We start from the raw sequence: 20,277 nt of genomic DNA on the forward strand, positions 1-20,277 counted from the left end.
GACAGCATTTGAGAGACCGCGGGAGAAGGCAGATACCGCCCGTAGTAAGTTCCTGTGGCAAAATTAGCTTTGGATTGGCAGGTGCCTTGTTCAGGTTGAGCCTGGTAGGGCTCTGGCTGTAGTGTTTGCAGCCCCAGCTCAACTGGCCATGGCCTTAGCTTACCTGGAGTCTCTAGAGTCCTGTGTCTGTATGGGTGCCTTGCTTACATGTCTGCCTGGGCAGCACATGCACGCTTGGTGTACGTGGGCAGCAGAAGAGGCATTGGATCCCCTGGAACTGGAGTTATCTACAGTTACAGAACCAAACCTGGGTTCCCTGGAGAGCAGTCAGTGCTCTTAGCTATTGAGACATCTCTCTAGTGCCTACCTTGAGTTTTTAGCTCTCCTGTCTCAGCCTCCTGAATACAGGAATTGCAGGTGCATGTCGTCATGCCCGGCTTTAGGGTCGTTCTATGTGAGCCATCCGCCCCAGCCTGGGGCTTTGCTTTCTCCTCCCACATAACTCCTCCCTTCCCACTTCTCAGCTTGTAGCTGTTTTTTTTCTCTCCTCTGCTCTTCTTCCTGTTCATGCCAATCAAACTGCTGATTGTGAGCGTATGCCAGGACTCCTGGAGACGCTGGGCATGTTGGCCCTCTGTTTGCCAGCAGTGTGCACAGTGGCTCCTTGCTTCCTGGCACATGGGGAGTGTTCAGGGAGTGGGTTTGGACAGAATTGGATTGAGTAGCTACTGGAAGCCTACCATAATTCCCACATAATCCCTGTCTAAAACCTGGTTAAGTGATGTGCTGTTTTGTGTTTCTCAGGTTTGCGTTTTTTAAAGTTCTTCCTGGAGATTATGAAATCCTTGCGACTCATCCTACCTGGGCTCTGACGGAGGTGAGCTTTGGCCCATGTCTGTGTGTGTGTGCTATAGTTTGGAAACAAATGTGGAGATGAATTTAGGATGTGAAATGAAGTCACAGTTTCTCCAGATTCTGGGAGAACTGGGGTGCTGAAGTGTAGGTGTTATTAGGGTGAACTCCCCGCCTCAGCAGATGCTTCTGCTGCTGGTTTCTTCTTTAGGTGAGGGTTGTGAAGTCCTCATCCACTATCACCATATTGAGCTAAGTCAACACCAGAAATTCCCAGTGAATTTATTCTTTTTCTGTCCCAAACAGAAAACTATACATATGCTAATTCTTCTAGAGGCCTGTTGCCCATGCTCCCTGGGGATGGGAGATCTCAAACAGCCTTGTGATTGTTAAGGACAGAATGGGCTGCATGCCATCACATCTGAGTGTCAGGAGCAGCAGTGAGGCGGCTGTGCAAGCCAGAGAAAACTCCTTGTTTCAAGGAAAGAAAAAGCAGTGACTTCCTTTTTGGTTTACATTTTCAACTTTATTCTGCTTTGTATTTGAAAATTTAATCAAACGTGGTTGAGTGGTAGCAGCGTTCATTGAAAGAGTGTCTGTGCAAGGTGTGATGACTTGTACCTGTGATTCTAGTACTTGGGATGCTGAAACAGGAGGATTGCTGTGAGTTTTGGCCAGCCTGGGATCCATAGTGAGTTCTAAACCAGCCTTGGCTATAGAGTGAGGCCTTATCTCAAAACAACAATAACAAAAAAACAATCAAAAAGCCCAAAGACTGTTTAAAAGGTTATAAACGTTTGAAATGTCAAAGAGTGATTTATAAAATATTATAGTAATTAAATATTCTTGAATACAGACAAACAATAAAGCAAAGCGTGGTGTTGTAAGTGAGGCTGACAGTCATTTGGCAGGGGTCAGTGCCTGTGGCCCTGGTTCTATTTTGTCATCGTGGGGTGTTGGTTACCCTGAGGGAGCAGGGGTTCTGGCCCTCGCTTTGTGTCTGTCAGGTTTTGTTAGCATTGGCATTGCTCGGTTTCTGGGAATTGCATTCTGTAGAAAGCCGCACTGCAACAAAAAGGGGGAAACGGTTGGAGGGGCCAGAGAGAGGCTCAGGGTGAAGGTGCTTGCTGCCAAGCCTAAAGACCCGAGTTCAATTCCTGGGACCCACGTAGTGGGAGGGGAGATTCCTGGTTGTCCTCCAACCTCCATGTGTGCTCTGCATGGCCATCCCTCAGTAGATAAATATTTCAGATGTAGGAAGGCGGACTGTAAGAAGAACATGAAGGAAGGGAACTGTCGGTGCCGAGTTGCCACACACACAGGCAGTTACTTCTATTCCCCCACACTTCTTGTCATCCACTTTGCATAGGAAGAAGCATTGCAGGGCTGGGAGATGGCCCAGTGGGTAAAGACTTGCCATGCAGACCTAACAATTTGAGTTTGGATCTCAAAACCCACGTAAAAGATGACTGGTGGGTGTATGTAATCTCGGTGCCCCATGGGGAGATGGGAGGCCAAGACAGGAGCATCCCTCACAGCTCCTGGGCACCAGTCTGGTGTGCACAGCTGGAACCACAAGCCACTGCCTCAGACAAGGTGGAAGGCTGGGACAGACACTGGCCTTGGCCTCTGGCCCTCCACGCGCACTCCATCACATGCCTGTCTGCATCTCCAGAGCAGCTGCAGCGTTCTCTGCAGCCAACCCTCCTTGGCCAGGGGCTCTGTGTTCATTGCTTCAACCAATCTCAGATTCCACCAGCTGTGGATTGGACATACTTGTGGGCATTTTTCTTATTCTTGAGTCCTAAATGGTAAGTATTGCTTGTTTAGCCTTGGCTTGTGTTGGGCACGGTAACTATGGAGGTTTAGTCTTCAGGGGATGTGCATAGCCTCTGCACACACAGTGTGCCATGAGATAAAAGAGACATGGGCACCTGAGGATGTCTGAGTCTGGAAGTCCAGGGTCAGTTCCTGTGGCTCTGGAGGGATGCCTGTGTCTGTAATTTTATTAGGAACTGTGTGTTCATACTGCTTTCTTAGTTAAAAATGTTAGCATGTCCTTGTGCTGTTGGATATTCTGAAAGGATTTATTTATGTCTATTTCTTTTTGAGATTGTCACACTGTAGCCCAGACTGGCCTCAGATTCACAATAATCTTCCTACTCTAGCTTCCTGATTGCTGGTGTAAGCCACTGTGTCGGGCCGTCAGGGTTTAGTGTATTGAAGCTAAGACCTCTTCCTTTTTCTAGGCAAGTACCACGGTGCGGGTGACGAACTCCAATGCTAACGCAGCTGGTCCCCTCGTAGTGGCTGGCTATAATGTATCTGGCTCTGTCCGCAGTGACGGGGAGCCCATGAAAGGGGTGAAGTTTCTTCTCTTTTCTTCTTTAGTGAGCAAAGAGGTAAGCAAAGAAAAATGAAGAGCCAAGATCGGGGGCGGGGGCGGGGGGGTGAGGTGTTGGGGAGTGGCAGGCTGGGGCTTACTGTTGGTTTGTGACCTGGATGTTTAAGAGCACAGTCTCATGGACTGTCTTCACCACGAGGCTGTGGATTAGGGAGATGCTCAGGCTTTTACCAGGTTCACACAGTATCAGGTTCTAACACCTGCTGCTCTGTGGCTTCTTGGGGTGTCACTTCTCTTCCTTGGCCAGTTTTCTTATTGTTGGAGGGAGCCTCACCATTTTTCCTAAGAAGAGTGCTCATTTTTAACTCTGAGGCTGGGTGTAGAGATTTGGGTTCCGTTTGCCTTCATTGACCCCCTGCATTGACCTTGTAAGAAACCCATGCATTGACCTCTGCAGGTTGGCCTGGCCTTGTGTGTGGCTGTTGGGTAATCAGAACATGGAAATTTCTTCTTCCCCGACATAGGACGTCCTGGGCTGCAATGTGTCCCCAGTGTCCGGGTTCCAGCCCCCGGATGAGAGCCTGGTTTATCTGTGCTATGCGGTCTCCAAAGAAGATGGCTCATTTTCTTTCTATTCCTTGCCAAGTGGGGGCTACACTGTGGTGAGTGAGTGGGTTTCTATCTGTACAGGACACTGTGTGTGAGAAGAGCCTATGCCCTCTGGGAGTTGGGTGAGTCAGCATTCAGTATGATGACACACTGCTTGAGGTAAACCAGCCTAAAGGAATGAAGGTTTCTCTTGGATCATGGTTTCAGTTTCTGGCTGATTACCCTCTTGCTCTTGGGACTGAGGTGAAGCAGTAGCTGTGGTTGAAGCCTGTGGTAGAGGAAATCTATTCACTTCCTGGAGGCTGGGGTGACAGAATTGGGGAGAGCAGAAGAGCTGGGATTCTGACTGGTCCTCAAGGGCACACTGCCAGTGACCTGACTTCCTTCCGTCAGGCCCTGGCTTCGACAGGTGCTACCACCTCCCAGCGGTGCTGACAAGTATGCCTCCAGCACAGGAGTTGACATTGCAACATGACCCTGTTATCTCCAGATGTGTTGGGCCACAACCGTAGCTATCCTGGGACACACGTGGCACATGGCTGCATGTTGGACATGTCTGCTAGTACATGGGCTTTTGGGGGCCTTTAAGATCCAGATCAGTAGTAGATACTGAATGGCCAAAGGGTGGGCCTCTCATTCATGAGCACTTGGCCTAGTAAGGAGAGGTTGAGTGTCCCTAAAACTAAAAAAACCCATATCTAAAACACTCCAAAATCTAAATAACTATTGAGTTTGCCATCAGCCTCTGTTTGTCTGTAAGGTGTGTGTGGAATGTAGTGGATCTCAGGTTCAGACTTGGACCTGTCCACAAGGTGGACCTGTCCACCTGCAGTTGCAAGCATGTTCGCCCTGGTGATCACAGCCTGTACTGAAGATGAGACATGGGCTCTTCGGTCACAGTGTAGTGCAGGGCTTCCCCTTAGAGCAGCAGCTGGAGTCACATTCCTCTGGGTTGTTTTGGCTGCTAGACTTGGTGAACACTGATTTAGGACTGTGCTGTACACGCTTCCTAATCACTTGACCCCTTCTCCCAGGTGCCGTTCTACAGAGGGGAGAGGATCACCTTTGACGTGGCACCTTCCAGGCTTGACTTCACCGTGGAGCACGACAGCTTGAGAATCGAGGTGAAGCTCTGGAGGCGGGCGTTTGGGTTCCCAGCCCTGGGCACAGATGTCGCAAACACGTCCACCTCAACACCCTGTCCAGATGGCTATTGGAGGAAGTGGGACTCTGTGGCTTAGCCTGGGGTACACTGGATCTACCACCTCTCTTCCACAGCATCTCCATCTTGCCGAGCTAGCTAAGCCCTGGTCGGTGCTGCTCCTTCAGTGAGATGTGCCCACAGAATGCCTGTGGCTTGTGTTTTGAGTCAGTTCCGCTTTGGCTGTACAGTTGGGGCCTAGTGAGTCAACAGTCTTTCTGGACGTTGCATTTTAGTGATGGGAAGAGCCAGTGCCTGTTTAGATAAGCAAGTTAGTGTGTTAGAAGCGGTTAAGTGCTCTCTGGAACAGAAGAAGGTCTGTGCAGGGCAGGGACACAGGGCTGCATGTTATGTCAGGAGTCCTCTCCCTGAAGGTAACACTGAGCTACCGTCTAAAGGGGAGCAGGTGTTATACCCAAAATTTGTGGTGAATGCAAAGGTCTCAAGGCAGGAGTATGCCTAGAGAGTTCGAGGCACCCTGAGGAGAAGTGGAGGGGAGGATGGAAGCTTGGAGAGGTGATGGCGTACAGCTTGGCTGGCCACTTTCCTCTTATGCTGCTGGGAGTTGGGTACTGCTGAGGAGAGGTGTGATGAGGAAAGCTAGCCTGGGCCATAACCGTGTGAGCTCAGGAGAGCATGGCCCATGTGGTAGGAGGGGATGGTGAGATGTTCAGAAGACATGGAAAATGTGTTTTCATCATTCTTCTGAGTCTTTAATTACAGAAATAGAATTACAGAAAGCTGGCAGCTTGCAACATAGAGGAAGTGCCCAAGGGTCCCTGGCGGTGGTGCTAGTGAAAAGTTATTCTCTGGTTTTTATAATGCACTGAAAAGCAATCCACTAAAGCAGCGCAGTCAGGGGAGCTGGCCCCACCTTCTGAGGTTGCGTAGGACACCTAAATGTAGGCCAGGAGGCCAGGAAAATGAGCACTGAGCCTTTATTGCCTGTACAACCTTGCAGGAAGGGTGTGGCAGGTACTTGGGCGAAGTACCCAGATGGTGGTCAAATGCAAGTTTTAACCTGAAGTGTGTGGAGTTTAGTGAGGGCCTAGAACATTCCATCACGCCAGGGAAGCCTCCCGTTTCATCTGTGTACTTTAGCACCTGGCACGTAGTGAGTGTTGAAAACGTTTGTTGGATATGTGAGTTAATAAGAGGACAGACAGCCAGTTCAGCACTCCCTTCAGGAGGACTATCCCCCAATAAAAAGGAGGCCATTTTCTTACTCCCCCTCTCCCTTCCCCTGCACTCTTGCCTTTTTGTTTTGAGGCAGTACCACTGGCCTTAAACTTAGGATCCTCCTGACTTAGCCGCCTGAGTGCTGAGATGGCAGGTGTGTGCCACCGTGCCCTGTAGTCACACCTGGTGCTTGCATTACAAGTATGTTGTCATGCAAGGCTAAAGTTTTGCCACTTTCAGGCTCTCTTTCAAATAATTCCTACATTCATTCATGCGGGAGGCACTTCCTGAGTGCCTGCTTTGTGGCAGGGAGCTGGGCAGGACAGGCTCCATTGAGCTGCAAAGTCACATTTTAATGAGAAGGGGGGCAGATATAGGGAATCAGTCAGGCTTGTCAGACCCTGAGGAGTTTGATGAAGATATAATTAGGTTGGTGATGTCTCACCCAGGTAGCTCAGTGCCTCCCAGGAGAGCCCAGGCTTGGTGCTTGGAGCAAACAGGATGCACACAGACAAGGCACAGGGCTGTGTGGTGAGCGACTTTCCAGAGGAAGGGTGGATTGGAAGGAATCTGCCTGGCCCGGCCTCTTAGGTGAGGGAGGGCTCTTGGACTTTGAAAGGGGAGGGTAGGTCACTGATCTTAGGTGGTAATGGTGGAATAGGTTGGGGGTTCCAGGTGGTACTGAAGGGACATGCTGCAGGTGAAGGGGAAAGCCATGGGTCCCAGGCAATGTTGGGGGTGACAGGTCTGGGGTCCCAGGAGATGCTGTGGGACAGGCTGGGGTCCCAGGTAATGTGGTGTGTGTTTAAGAGGCTGGAGACAGGTGGGATTCACTAAAGTGGGGACATACGGATGGAGCCAGGGAGGGAGCAGGAGACGGTAAGGCGGGGTAACCCCACAAGCCAGAAGCAGCAACCTGTGAGTCGGGGAGTGAGTCTGCAGGCTGTTTTTATTCAACTCTGACGAGCATTCCTGCATTGGAAATGCAGCTGAGAAGATAGAGGCTATGAGAGAGAGGGAGAGGGGCCAGCACGTGAGCCATGGTGCTGGACAGGAGGGGTCTTGGTGACATGAGCGTGTGAACACCTGTTCTTCACTTTGCAGCCCGTGTTCCACGTCATGGGCTTCTCAGTCACTGGGAGGGTCTTGAACGGACGTGAAGGAGAAGGCGTTCCGGAGGCTGTGGTCACCCTGAACAACCAGATTAAAGGTGGGCAGGCATGTGGTCCTGAGCCTCCTCAAGGGCTTGTTTTCAATCATGGAATGATATAGACACAAGTGACAAAATCTCAGTGTGAAACCTTGTGAAAACACTGCATCCCACGTATCTGTTGGGATGCAAGCTTTGGGGCCCATCTTTTATTCACATGCTTTGGTTTCAGTCAAAACGAAAGCTGACGGTTCCTTCCGCCTAGAGAACATAACGACAGGGACATACACCATCCATGCTCAGAAGGAGCATCTCTACTTCGAGATGGTTACCATCAAAATCGCACCCAACACTCCGCAGCTGGCTGACCTCATTGCTACAGGGTAAGTGTGCTGTCTGTCAGCGTGACGATTGACCATGACCAAAAGCAACTGGAGGAAGAAAGGGTTTATCTGGCTAACACTTCCACATCACAGTCCATCACTGAGTGAAGTCAGGTAGGGATCTGGAGGCAGGAACTGAAGCAGAGGCCATGGAGGGCTGCTTACTGTCTTGCTCAGCCTCCTTTCTATAACTCAGGACTACCTGTCTAAGGGTGGCACACTGTCCTCGGTGAGCTGGGCCCTTCCACATCAGTTATCAACCAAGAAAATGCCCCACAGGCCAGTCTGGTGAGAGCATCTTCTCAGTTGAGGGTCCCTCTTCCCAAATGACTCCAGCATGTGTCAAGTTGACATAAAACTAGCCAGCCCATGGACTATGTGCAGTCTTGGGTACATCCCGGCTCCTCTTGGCAGCAGTGGAGAAGAAAATGAGCTTTGACCCGACCATATTTCTGTCCAGGATTCACATCCAGTTCTAATAGCTGTTGAGAGCCAAGCTGGCTTTCCTTTGGAAAGATGAGTGCTGAACCTTTTTCTTTTCTTTTTTTTTTTAATTTTTTAAAGCCAGGCAGTGGTGGTGCATGCCTTTAGTCCCAGCACTTGGAAGGCAGGGGCATATAGATCTTATGAATTTGAGGCCAGCCTGGTCTACAGAGAGAGAGATCCAGTACAGGCTCCAAAACTACACAGAGAAACCTTGTCTTGAAAAAAAAAGAGAAAATTTTTAATTTATTTTACATACCAACCACAGATCCCTGTCTCATCCCTCCTCCCACTTCTCCCTAGTCGACCCCCCCCCCAAACCCTCCCATCACCTCCTCCAAAAGGGCAAGGCCTCCCATGGGGGATCAGCAAAGCCTTCAGTTGAGGCGGGACCCAGTCCCTCCCCCGGCATCAAGGGTGAGCAAGGCATCCGACCCTAGGTAATGGGCTCCAGAAAGCCAGCTCATGAGTGCTGAATCTTAGTAGCTGAAGGCACTTACATGTTGGACACTTAAGATGGTTTTCTTTTGCTTTCAGGTTAAAATGGGTTTGTTAAAGTAGAAAAAGAAGATGATGGTATATGTGCTTTCTCCAAACCTAACAACTTGAGTCTGATCCCTGGGAGCCACGTGGTGGAAGAAGGGAGCAGCTTGTACAAGTTGTCCCCGACCTCCACATGTGTGCCAACACAATAAATAACCATGTCTGTCTGTCTGTCTATCATTCTATCTATCATCTGTCTATCTACCATCTGTCTATCTGTCATTCTATCATTCTATCTATCTATATCTGTCATCTACCTGTCTGTCTGTTTATCTATCATTCTGTCTATGTATCTATCTATGTATCTATCTGTCTATCTATCTATCTATCATCTACCTGTCTGTCTATCTAATATCTATCTAAATTAGAAAAAGATCTTTGAGGTTAGCCCTCCTCTGGGAGCATTTTCCTTGTCTGATCCTAGAGGGCTTTGCTAGGTTCTCTGATGGTGTGGAGGTGTGCTTGGAGATGCTTCTGGTCATTGGCAGAGTTAATCATGTCGTCACTGATGTCAAGGACGGAAAGAAAAGATACTTAAGGGTTCTCAGCCTACTAGAGGTATTGCTGTGGACAGGTGTTGAGGGTTCAGGTTTGGCGTCACATGACCACTGGTGGCACACTCTCCTAGATGTTTGGATCTGTGTCCATCCTGATTGACACTCCTAGGTGACTCGTCAACTGGAAGTGGAATGCCAGCATTGTAGGGGTGGGCTGGGGAGCCTGAGTGGGTGAGGTCACAGGAGGGACAGAGGTGGTTGCTGACACCAGAGCTAGGGAGCAGAGCCCCGGCAGACAGCCATCAGCCTAGTCACCAAGTCACCTAGTCACCTTTCAGCTTTGAAAGACAGGACATCATTCATTCTTAGAAAATAACTCTCGGGTTGAAGTCCTGTTCCTGTCCCTCTGCTTTTGTGCTGGAACATCCGTGCTAGGTAAGCAGATGTAAGTTCCTCACCCGTCGGTAAGGCGCAGTGCGAGGGCTGCACGTGTAACGAGGAGCCGAGCCCAAGTGGTAAGGACAGGGTTGTTGGCTCTCAGCTTCTTGGGGAGGTGGCACAGAGAGAGGCCTGCAGTTTGTGTCAGGAAGATATTGGGGAGAAGACCTTGGGTAGATTGGGGTGGGGGTGGTAGTCTGAGGCCTTAGGAGGACCAAGGGAAGAAGATGCAGGGCAGCGTGTTCAGAGGGGAGGACACCGAATGGAAGGGGCTGAGCCAGTGTGTCCAGAGGCCGTGATGAGGTCAGCAAGCCTTTGATCATGTACCTGAGGTGCAGAGACAGACAGCCTTGCCACTGAGACCAAGGGCACGATAGAGATGCGCTTTTCTGCCTGCTGGGTGGGTAGGGATTGGTGGGAAGCCAGGGTGTTGGCAGACGGTGCAGATAGGGGCCTGTGGCAGTTATCTGGAGGAGATGATCGGCTGGGGGTGCCTTAACGCTGGGTGCTGGCAGGAGAGGAAATGAGAAACAGATGGATTTGATAAATGATTCGATGCAGAAAGTTAGTAGGCACATACTGCCAGACCCCAGCCTCTTATTTGAACAACTGATGTGTGTGTGTATATCTGATAATTTTCTTATTTAAAGTGAAATATTTGAACCAAAGCAAGAAAAAATGACATTTGAGCATCTTTGGAAAAACTCATTACTTTCTGAAGGGGCCCAGGGACATTTACATTATTTTTGAATGGTGTTGGGGATCAAACCTAGAACTTTGAGCACACAGGCAAATGTACTGCCACTGAGCTTCACCCCAACCCACATCTGCCTCCTTAATGCATTGGTGTTTCTTACCTTTCTTTTTAAAAATTATTTATAAAAATATATTTTTAATTTTTTTAGAGTTTCTTCTATTTATTTTATGAGTGTGTCTTGCCTGCCTGCATGTCTATACACTCTGTCCGTTCCATGCCCTTGGAGGGCACAAGAGGGTGTCAGATATCCTGAAACTAGACTTGCGAACAGTTGTGAGCGCCATGTGGGTGCTGGGAGTCAAACCCAGGGCCTCTGCAAGAGCAGCTAGTGCTCTTAGCTGGCCGTCTCTCCGGCCCCTATTTTATTTTTAAAATTTTATTACACTGTTTTTTTTTTTTAAACTCTTTTTGGGGGACCCACCACCCAGCTCCCAAATAAATCACACACAGAAGCTTATTGCTACTTATGAATGTCCGGCCTTAGCTTGGCTTAGTTTCTAACCAGCTTTCTTTAACTTATCTTTAACTGATCCTGTCTACCTTTTGCCTCTGAGCTTTTCCCATTCTCTTAATTCTGTATCTTACTCTTACTGCATGGCCTGCTGTGTGTGTAGCTGGGTGGCTGGCCTCTGGAATCCTTCTCCTTTCCTTCCAGATTTCTCCCTCTATATATTCTCTCAGCCTGCCAGCCCTGCCTATCCTTTCTCCTGCCTTGCTATTGGCCAGTTCTTTATTAGACCATCGGGTGTTTTAGACAGGCACAGTAACACAGCCTCACAGAGTTAAACAAATGCAACATAAACAAAAGTAGCACACCTTAAAATAACATTCTACAACATTACACTTACTCATTTATTTATGAGTCAGTCTCTTTCCCTCTCTCTTTCTCTGTGCACGTGTCGGTGTATGTCTTGTGGCATTCACATGGAGACAGCTCTCTCCCTCCACAACATGGGTCTTGGGGATTGGACTCAGGTTCCTCAGGTTTGGCAGTGAGTGCCTTTACTCACTGAACCATTTTGCTGACCCAAGATTTATTTCTTTTCCTTTTAAATTAATTTTTATTTTTGGGGTGTGTGTGTGTGAGAGAGAGAGAGAGAGATACCAGACAGTGAGCACATGACCACTCCTAGGTGTGGTTAAGGAGAAGGTTTTATTGCAGATGTGAGGGAGAGAATAGAAGAATAGACCAGACCTCAAGAGGAGAGAGAGCAGAGTGGGGTGGGGGAGAGATGGAGAGTAGGAGAGACAGAGAGAGCAGAGTGGGGTGGGGGAGAGATGGAGAGGAGGAGAGACAGAGAGAGCAGAGAGGGGTGGGGGAGAGATGGAGAGGAGGAGAGACAGAGAGAGGGGGTGGGGGAGAGATGGAGAGGAGGAGAGACAGAGAGAGCAGAGAGGGGTGGGGGAGAGATGGAGAGGAGGAGAGACAGAGAGAGCAGAGTGGGGTGGGGGAGAGATGGAGAGGAGGAGAGACAGAGAGAGCAGAGAGGGGTGGGGGAGAGATGGAGAGGAGGAGAGACAGAGAGAGCAGAGTGGGGTGGGGGAGAGATGGAGAGGAGGAGAGACAGAGAGAGCAGAGAGGGGTGGGGGAGAGATGGAGAGGAGGAGAGACAGAGAGAGAGGGTGGGGGAGAGATGGAGAGGAGGAGAGACAGAGAGAGAGGGGTGGGGGAGAGATGGAGAGGAGGAGAGACAGAGAGAGAGGGGTGGGGGAGAGGAGGAGAGACAGAGAGAGAGGGGTGGGGGAGAGATGGAGAGGAGGAGAGACAGAGAGCAGAGAGGGGTGGGGGAAAGATGGAGAGGAGGAGAGACAGAGAGAGCAGAGAGGGGTGGGGGAGAGATGGAGAGGAGGAGAGACAGAGAGAGAGGGTGGGGGAGAGATGGAGAGGAGGAGAGACAGAGAGAGAGGGTGGGGGAGAGATGGAGAGGAGGAGAGACAGAGAGAGAGGGGTGGGGGAGAGATGGAGAGGAGGAGAGACAGAGAGAGAGGGGTGGGGAGAGGAGGAGAGACAGAGAGAGAGGGGTGGGGGAGAGATGGAGAGGAGGAGAGACAGAGAGAGGGTGGGGGAGAGATGGAGAGGAGGAGAGACAGAGAGAGAGGGGTGGGGGAGAGATGGAGAGGAGGAGAGACAGAGAGAGAGGGGTGGGGGAGAGATGGAGAGGAGGAGAGACAGAGAGAGAGAGGGGTGGGGAGAGATGGAGAGGAGGAGAGACAGAGAGAGCAGAGAGGGGTGGGGGAGAGATGGAGAGGAGGAGAGACAGAGAGAGAGGGGTGGGGGAGAGATGGAGAGGAGGAGAGACAGAGAGAGAGGGGTGGGGAGAGATGGAGAGGAGGAGAGACAGAGAGAGAGGGTGGGGGAGAGATGGAGAGGAGGAGAGACAGAGAGAGCAGAGAGGGGGCCAAGAGAGCGAGTGGCCAGAGAAGCTGAGGCAATGGAATGGAAGCTGAAGCTCGGGCTGGAGAGATTGGGCGGGCTGGGGGTGGGGATGGGGGTGAGAAGTGCTGAGAGGAACCAGAACTCTGGAACTATGCTGGGGGAGCCTGTGTGGAGAGCCTGGTGGCCAGCATCTCCTTTGATATGTTAAAGTAGGCACCTCAGCCATTTGTCCTGAAGTTCTCTGGGACCTGACAGGAATTTCAGGTGGTTGTGGACCCTCTGAAGTGGGTTCTGGGAATTGAACCCAGGTCCTCTGGAGAGTACTGTGTGCTCTTAACCACTGAGCATCTCTCAAGCCCTGATCCTTTTTTAGAACCTGTAACCAGTTAAGAATGTAGAAACCTTCGAGGCCAGCCTGGTCTACAGAGTGAGATCCAGGAAAGGCGCAAAAAAGCTACACAGAGAAACCCTGTCTCGAAAAACCAAAAAAACAAAAACAAAAAAAAAAAAAAAATGTAGTGTAGATGTAACCAACGGTCTTATTAAATAAGAAACACAGAGCCAATTCAGAGAAGAAAGCCAAGAGGTCAGAGCTAAGAGCTTCACCCTTCCTGATTCAGGGATCCTCTTCAGCCAAGAGAGCTCTCCGAAAAGGACCTACTTCCTGTGTGTATGTCTTTAAAGTCTTCCTGTTCTGCCTTCTCATTGGTTGTAAACCCAAACATGTGACTGCCTCATCACTGCCTGAATGTACCGCCCTCCAGGTCCTTAAAGGCGTGCGCCACCGCCGCCATGCACTTGCTATGGCTCTAATAGCTCTGACCCCCAGACAACTTTATTTATTAACATACAATTAAAATCACATTTCAGTACAAGTAAAATACCACCACATTTCCCCTTTTCTATTTTAATAAAAAGGAAAAAAAAGAAAAAGGTTATAACTAACAAAAGAAAAACTATATACAAAAGTACAATGACTATATACAATATATACAAGTAATAAATGTCTAAACAATGTCTAGTCCATTTGTATTTGACAAATTCAGAGAAAATAATTTCATTATCTATCCTATTTTGTTAAGTCCAAAATGTATCTAACTCACTTTCTATCCTAATTAATCTTCAACTATAACTAACTAACCTTCAACTATAACTCACTAATCTTCAACTCCCTCAGAGACCCAAGAAGGAAATAATATTAGCTAACAAAAATAAAAACAGAAAGTGCATGCAAGCAACTTCCAAAAAATTTGTGAGTTGACAGAAACAGCCAGCTGCCTGGACAGTCACCTGAGGTTTCTCCGCAATGCTGGGGCATCATCTTCAGCCTATAGGCTTAGCGTATCTGACAGACTCATTTGTGAAGTAGGATGTACACAAGGTCAACAGTTCAACCTCACATTGGGTGAGAGCAGTCCATGTACCAGAAACACCTGAATTCCACTAGTGTCATGTCGTGATTCAGGATTTTAAATTCTGGAAATTGTTGTTGGTTTTTTAATTCAGCTGTCCATTCTTCTTGGCTGTGTATATATGGCTTCATCTCAGCATCCCGTTCTTCTCCACATCCCTCTGTCAAATGCCAGTCTACTATTGAGGGGCATGAGCTTAGTTACTCTTCAAGAATAACTGTTTCAGCTGCTGTTCCATTGCACATCAGAAGCCATCGGCCCACTGCCTGTTTAGCTGCCTTCGAAGAAAAGGGCACTGTACCTTTTCCGAATTGCGAAGGCCATTTCAGGGATGGTGCCATATTGTCCTGGCCTCAGAAGATGCCTTTTGATAAAGCCATAACCATACTTGTTTTGGCAAGAATCAGTAGTTTTTTGTTTCATGTCCTGTCTGTCCATTTTGTCAGCAGTTGATTCGAGGATACTTTGTTGTCCAGTGGCTAACTTTTGCCACAATAAAAGTTAACTCCATATGCAGTTTCTTCAATGCCCGTATTTTCTCTGAAGTAGATTGGTACTGCCAGGAGCCGACATGTCTCATAATCATAACAAAAAAGAAAAATTTTCTAAGTTATTAAAACATTTTAAATGCCATATTCTGTAGATCTCTGAAGGGTTTGAAGATGACCTGTCTAAAATATATCTGCTCAATTTTTAAAACATATCTAATATGACTACAAGTTCTATTGTAATGTCTAACTACTAACTTTCATTTCTTTATATCCTAATAGTTGGTAATAATAACATTCAAGGATCAGAAAATTGCATTGTTAAATGAACAGTATAAGTACAATTAGAAATATACATATAGCATTTTCTAACAATATCAATTTCAGTATATATATAATTTGTATACAATATAAAACAGTCCAATCCAATGTAAAGTACTTAAAACTAGTAATTGTCTTTTTCTTCTTCTTTCTTTCTCTTTTTTTTTTTTAAACAAGAACCTTAAATCTAATCTCTTTTGCTTAGCCTTTTTCCTAACCCTTGACAACAACTTGTAACCAACCCCCTAAACAATGAAAATTATCCCAGACCCATTAAAAAGACCAAAAAACCACCCGCCCCACACCACCTCTTTGGGAATGTGGGCGTCGTATTCTTAAAATTGCTTCCTGCTGGGTATGGGCGAAGTTATCTTTATCCTGAAAGAAAAATTTTAGGTTAATTGTCAAATTCTAGGAAAGGTAACTATGTCCTTCATTATCCAGTCTGTGTATAATGCCAAAGTTCAGGGTTTATCTCAAGTCTTTATTCAAGTAGTCTTTGAGACTGGATCATCTCAGCTAGTCATCTCAAAATTGCTCTGAGCACCTTGTAGTTCAAAGCTGATCTGTAGATGATGTTTGTCAGCTTAGTGATATTATTATTGTCCACGTGGAATTGTTGTTGTTGTGGGGCCCCAACTTCTTCCTGGAGACTTCAGTTGATGTTAGGCCTGGCCGTGATTTCCTGCAGAAAACTGATAAGAGACTCGAACACAAAGACATATATATATGCAGCTAATTGAAGCCTTTTTTCTAGAATTAATTAGTACTCTATATGACCATTCATATCTTAAAGTTTAAAATGTATATATAACTATATATCTATATATATTAATCTTGTAAATTTTGATATAAAATTTATACTTTAAGAAAAGTTTTAAAGAATCAGAATAGAATCAAAGAGTTGAGATTAGTAATAGAATAGTCCCTTACTTAATTTGGCTTTTCTCCTGTCCCACAGCAGAAGATGGCTCTTTTATTCTGGCATGATACAGGGAGTTTGCATTTTCCTTTTAACAACATGCTTGAGTTTAAAGAAGGAGAGAGCCATTCTCCAACTCTAAAGTCAGCTTTAAATTTCAATTGAACTGGGACTATTAGAAGACCAATAGTGTTAAATTTTTAGAGAAAAGCAGAAACAAACCTTTAGGAAGACATAAAATTTTTTAGATAACATACCCATACGCCGTTTCACTCTGTTTCCTGGGATAGATGATTTGTCCCTTTTCTTCAGTTGTCTCATTTGTCCAGTGTTCTTCAGATTCCTTAACCTTCATTCTCCTAAAAGACAAAAACAAAAACCTTTCCCCAAGACTAATTTTGGGGATGTTCCTTTTTGGCAAGTTATTATCTGATTAAATGAAAAGACATGTGTTACTGGTAAGTTAGTTTAATTTGGATGTTCATGCTGGTTGATGAACTATCACCTCCTCTAATTAAGAGGTTTCTCTTGTTCAAATTGAACCTTTATCAATTTTGATGGTACCCACAGCTTATCTTCTCCTGTGGAAACAAAAGCAAAACCTCGTCCCCAACGTAACACATACCCTGGTTTCCATTCTGAGGTCAGCACATCCTTAAAGTATATAGGCTGATTTAATTCTGTAGTTTTTTCTATTATCCAATGTCTCTCTGCAGCTGTTGTTCCTTTCTCATTGGCATTAAGAAAATTCAAAGTTAATAGAGCATTATGAAGTCTGTTTCTGGGGGTTTTTGTTACCCCTTTCTGTTTATTTAACATATCCTTTAGAGTTCTGTTTGATCTTTCTATAACTGCTTGACCTGTAGGATTATGTGGTATGCCTGTAATATGCTTTATATTGTAATAAGCAAAAAACTGTTTCATTTTAACAGAGACATATGATGGAGCATTATCAGTTTTGATTTGTGCAGGTATACCCATGATGGCCATAACTTCCCCATGAAATGATGGCCATAACTTCTAGCAAATGAGTAATTACAGAATCAGCTTTTTCAGAACTCAAAGCAGTTGCCCACTGAAATCCTGAATAAGTATCGATAGTGTGGTGTACATATTTCAGTTTTCCAAGTTCTGCAAAGTGAAACACATCCATCTGCCAGATTTCATTCCTTTGAGTACCTTTTGGGTTACATCCAGCTGGTAATGGCGTTTGATTGTAGAAGGAACAAGTAGGACATTTCTTTACTATTTCTTTGGCTTGTTGCCAGGTTATGGAAAAATCCTTTTTTAAATCTTTACTATTTACATGATGTTTTTTATGAAATTCTGAGGCCTCCAGTACATTTCCTATCAATAATTTATCAATCTCATCATTGCCTTGTGCTAGAGGGCCTGGCAGACCAGTATGGGATCGAATGTGAGTTATATATAAAGGATGACTCCTTTTCCTGATTGTATCTTGTAATTGAATAAATAGTGAAGTTAATTCTGAAGCATCAGGGATAAATTCTGCAGTCTCAATATGTAATACTACTCTTTCAGCATACTGAGAGTCAGTTACTATGTTGAGAGGTTCTGAAAAATCCATTAATATCAACAGAATAGCATACAATTCTGATTTTTGAACTGAATTATAAGGACTTTGATCCACTTTACTTAAATTTCTGATTTGTAACCTGCCTTTCCTTGTTTGTTGGCATCTGTATAAAATGTACGAACTCCAGATATGGGTTTTTCCCGTACAATTCGAGGCAAGATCCAATCAGCTCTCTTTATAAGATCAATTCTATCGCTTTTGGGATATTTGCTGTTAATTTCTCCCAAAAAATTACTGCAAGCTCTTTGCCAAGGTTCACTTTCTGTCCATAATTTCTCAATATCCTCCTTAGTTAAAGGTATGACAATTTCTGCTGGGTCTATTCCTGCTAATTGACGAAGTCTCAATTTTCCTTTCCAAATCAAGTCAGAGATTTTTTCCACATAAGTTTTTAATTTTTTATTTGGTTTATTTGGTAAAAATATCCATTCCAATATAATATCTTCCCTCTGCATTAATATTCCTGTAGGAGAATGCCTAGAAGGTAAAATAACCAAAATGCAATCCAGCTTTGGATCAATACGATCCACGTGTCCTTCATGTACTTTCTTTTCTACCAAGGCCAATTCTTTCTCAGCTTCAGGTGATAATTCTCTTGGACTATTTAAGTCCTTGTCACCTTCTAAGGTTTTGAACAAATTATGCAGTTCATCATTTTTTACCCCAACAATAGTTCTTAGATGAGAAATATCTCCAAATAATCTTTGAAAGTCATTAAGAGTCTGTAGTCTATCTCTCCTAATTTGCACCTTTTGGGGTCTAATTTTTTGTAGCTCTATTTTATATCCTAAATAATTAATAGAATCTCCTCTTTGTATCTTTTCAGGAGCAATTTGTAATCCCCAGCAAGGCAAAATTTTCTTTACTTCTTCAAACATTCTTTCTAAAGTATCTGCATTTGAGTCAGCTAATAAAATATCATCCATATAATGATAAATTATAGATTTAGAAATTTTTTACGTATCACTTCCAATGGCTGTTGTACAAAATATTGGCACAGAGTTGGGCTATTCAACATTCCCTGTGGGAGGACCCTCCATTGAAATCTTTTAACTGGTTAAGAATTATTATAAGTAGGCACTGTGAAAGCAAATCTTTCTCTGTCTTTTTCTTGTAAGGGTATTGAAAAGAAACAGTCTTTTAAATCAATAACTATGAGAGGCCATCCTTTTGGTAACAGAGTAGGCAAAGGAATTCCAGATTGTAGAGAGCCCATTGGCTGACAATCCACACAGAAGCAGGTGGTGAGCCTGGGCAACCTCCGGGTGCAGGGCGATGACGGCAGCTTTGCTCGCTCCTGAATGACACAGCCATCCTCAGCCATTCCTGATCTTGTCCCTGATTGTCCAGTTGGGGCAGACATGCTTCTCCAGCGTTTTATTTGGCCCTGATTGTCGGAGGCAGAAAGTTCTTTAGTGTGGTTCTGTCTGAAGCAGCAGCTGACGTTTATATCCCGTGATTTTTGAGGATAAGAAGATTGGACCTTTAGTGAGTTGGAGAGATGGATGGCCTCCAGATGGTGTCTTAGCTGTGGCCACCACAGATGGAACGGGTGCTGTTGTTGGTCCCCTCTGGGAGTAGCTGGGCCTGCTGTGTGGTTCCTGAAGAGACCTCTTTCGTCTGGAAGCTGGAGTTCCAGTCATTCTCATCCGTAGGGTTCTGCCTTTATGAGAGGCATTTTGTGGCTCTCAACTCCTAAGGAGTTCAATTTCAACTTTGCGTTTGCTCTTACACCCACATGGCATCTAACCACAAATGGGGAAGACTCTGGTGGTTTTATGGCTTGGTTAATGGTACTGGGTTTGTGTGGTTTTTTTGTTTTTGTTTTTTTTTTTGCAGGCAGCTGACAGCTCTTCCGTTTTTAGGGTTAGCCCAAGTTATATCAGTAGTCCAATTACCTGAAATGTTTTTATTACTTGCAAATTTACTTCAAATGGCTTCTGTGGAGGTGGGGTGGAGGGTGGGAGTATGTTACCTAGAGAACACACAGCCCTGCCCTGGGCCCAGCTGCAGACTTTTGTAGACGGGTCTCTAAAGGGAAAGTCACCAAGTCTACCCGATAGACAGTATTGTCTCAGGGTTGCTGGGGGCCTGCTCTGCCGCACTGAGTCTTGCTAGAATGACCAGACTTCTCATTGCAGGTTCAGCATCTGTGGCCAGATATCCATCATCCGCTCCCCTGATACTGTCAAGCAGATGAGTAAATACAAAGTGGTCCTGTCCTCTCAAGACAAGGACAAGTCTTTGGTCACCGTGGAGACGGATGCTCATGGATCATTTTGCTTTAAAGCGAAGCCAGGGACCTACAAAGTCCAGGTACGTGAGTTATGTTTGTCTTAGAGTATATGGGGAGGGTGGCTCCGTGTGTAGACTGTCTGCCCTGCAAGCATCAGGACCTTTGACCTGAGAGTCCATATCAAAAGGCAGGTGTGCTGGCGTGAGCTTGTCATCCCAGTGCTGGGCGGCAGAGATGGGCAGACCCCTGGGACTCACTGGCCGGCCAGACTTGCCTGCTAGGTAAGCTCCAGGCCACTGAGAGATCATCTCAAAGACCAAGAAAGATGGCTCCTGAGGAAATAACACCCAAGGTGACCTCTGGCCTCCACACACTCAGCCCTGCAGCTCGAGAAAATGCAAGGGTTTTCCAGAGTGTTAGGAGCTGCAGTGGGACACAGGGAGGAGCCTTTCGGGTCCTGGCTCCTGACTTTGAGGTGTTCTCATTCT

At 46.2% G+C, this 20,277-nt stretch overlaps 1 protein-coding gene across 2 annotated transcripts in view; it reads left to right on the forward strand.

Annotated features, from left to right (window-relative positions):
- LOC128124403 (nodal modulator 1) overlaps positions 1–20,277 on the forward strand; it is a 69,307-nt gene that overhangs the window by 12,979 nt on the left and 36,051 nt on the right. For both annotated transcript variants that reach the window (XM_052760601.1, XM_052760600.1), the window contains exons 6-12: positions 805–877; positions 3,102–3,254; positions 3,721–3,858; positions 4,840–4,929; positions 7,290–7,395; positions 7,568–7,718; positions 19,695–19,869. In XM_052760601.1, coding sequence (XP_052616561.1) covers positions 805–877; positions 3,102–3,254; positions 3,721–3,858; positions 4,840–4,929; positions 7,290–7,395; positions 7,568–7,718; positions 19,695–19,869 — 886 coding nt within the window. The remainder of the gene's footprint in view (positions 1–804; positions 878–3,101; positions 3,255–3,720; positions 3,859–4,839; positions 4,930–7,289; positions 7,396–7,567; positions 7,719–19,694; positions 19,870–20,277) is intronic.

The sequence above is a fragment of the Peromyscus californicus genome, unplaced genomic scaffold (assembly GCF_007827085.1).
Source record: "Peromyscus californicus insignis strain IS unplaced genomic scaffold, ASM782708v3 Scaffold_4__1_contigs__length_199733344, whole genome shotgun sequence".
Taxonomy (NCBI): domain Eukaryota; kingdom Metazoa; phylum Chordata; class Mammalia; order Rodentia; family Cricetidae; genus Peromyscus; species Peromyscus californicus.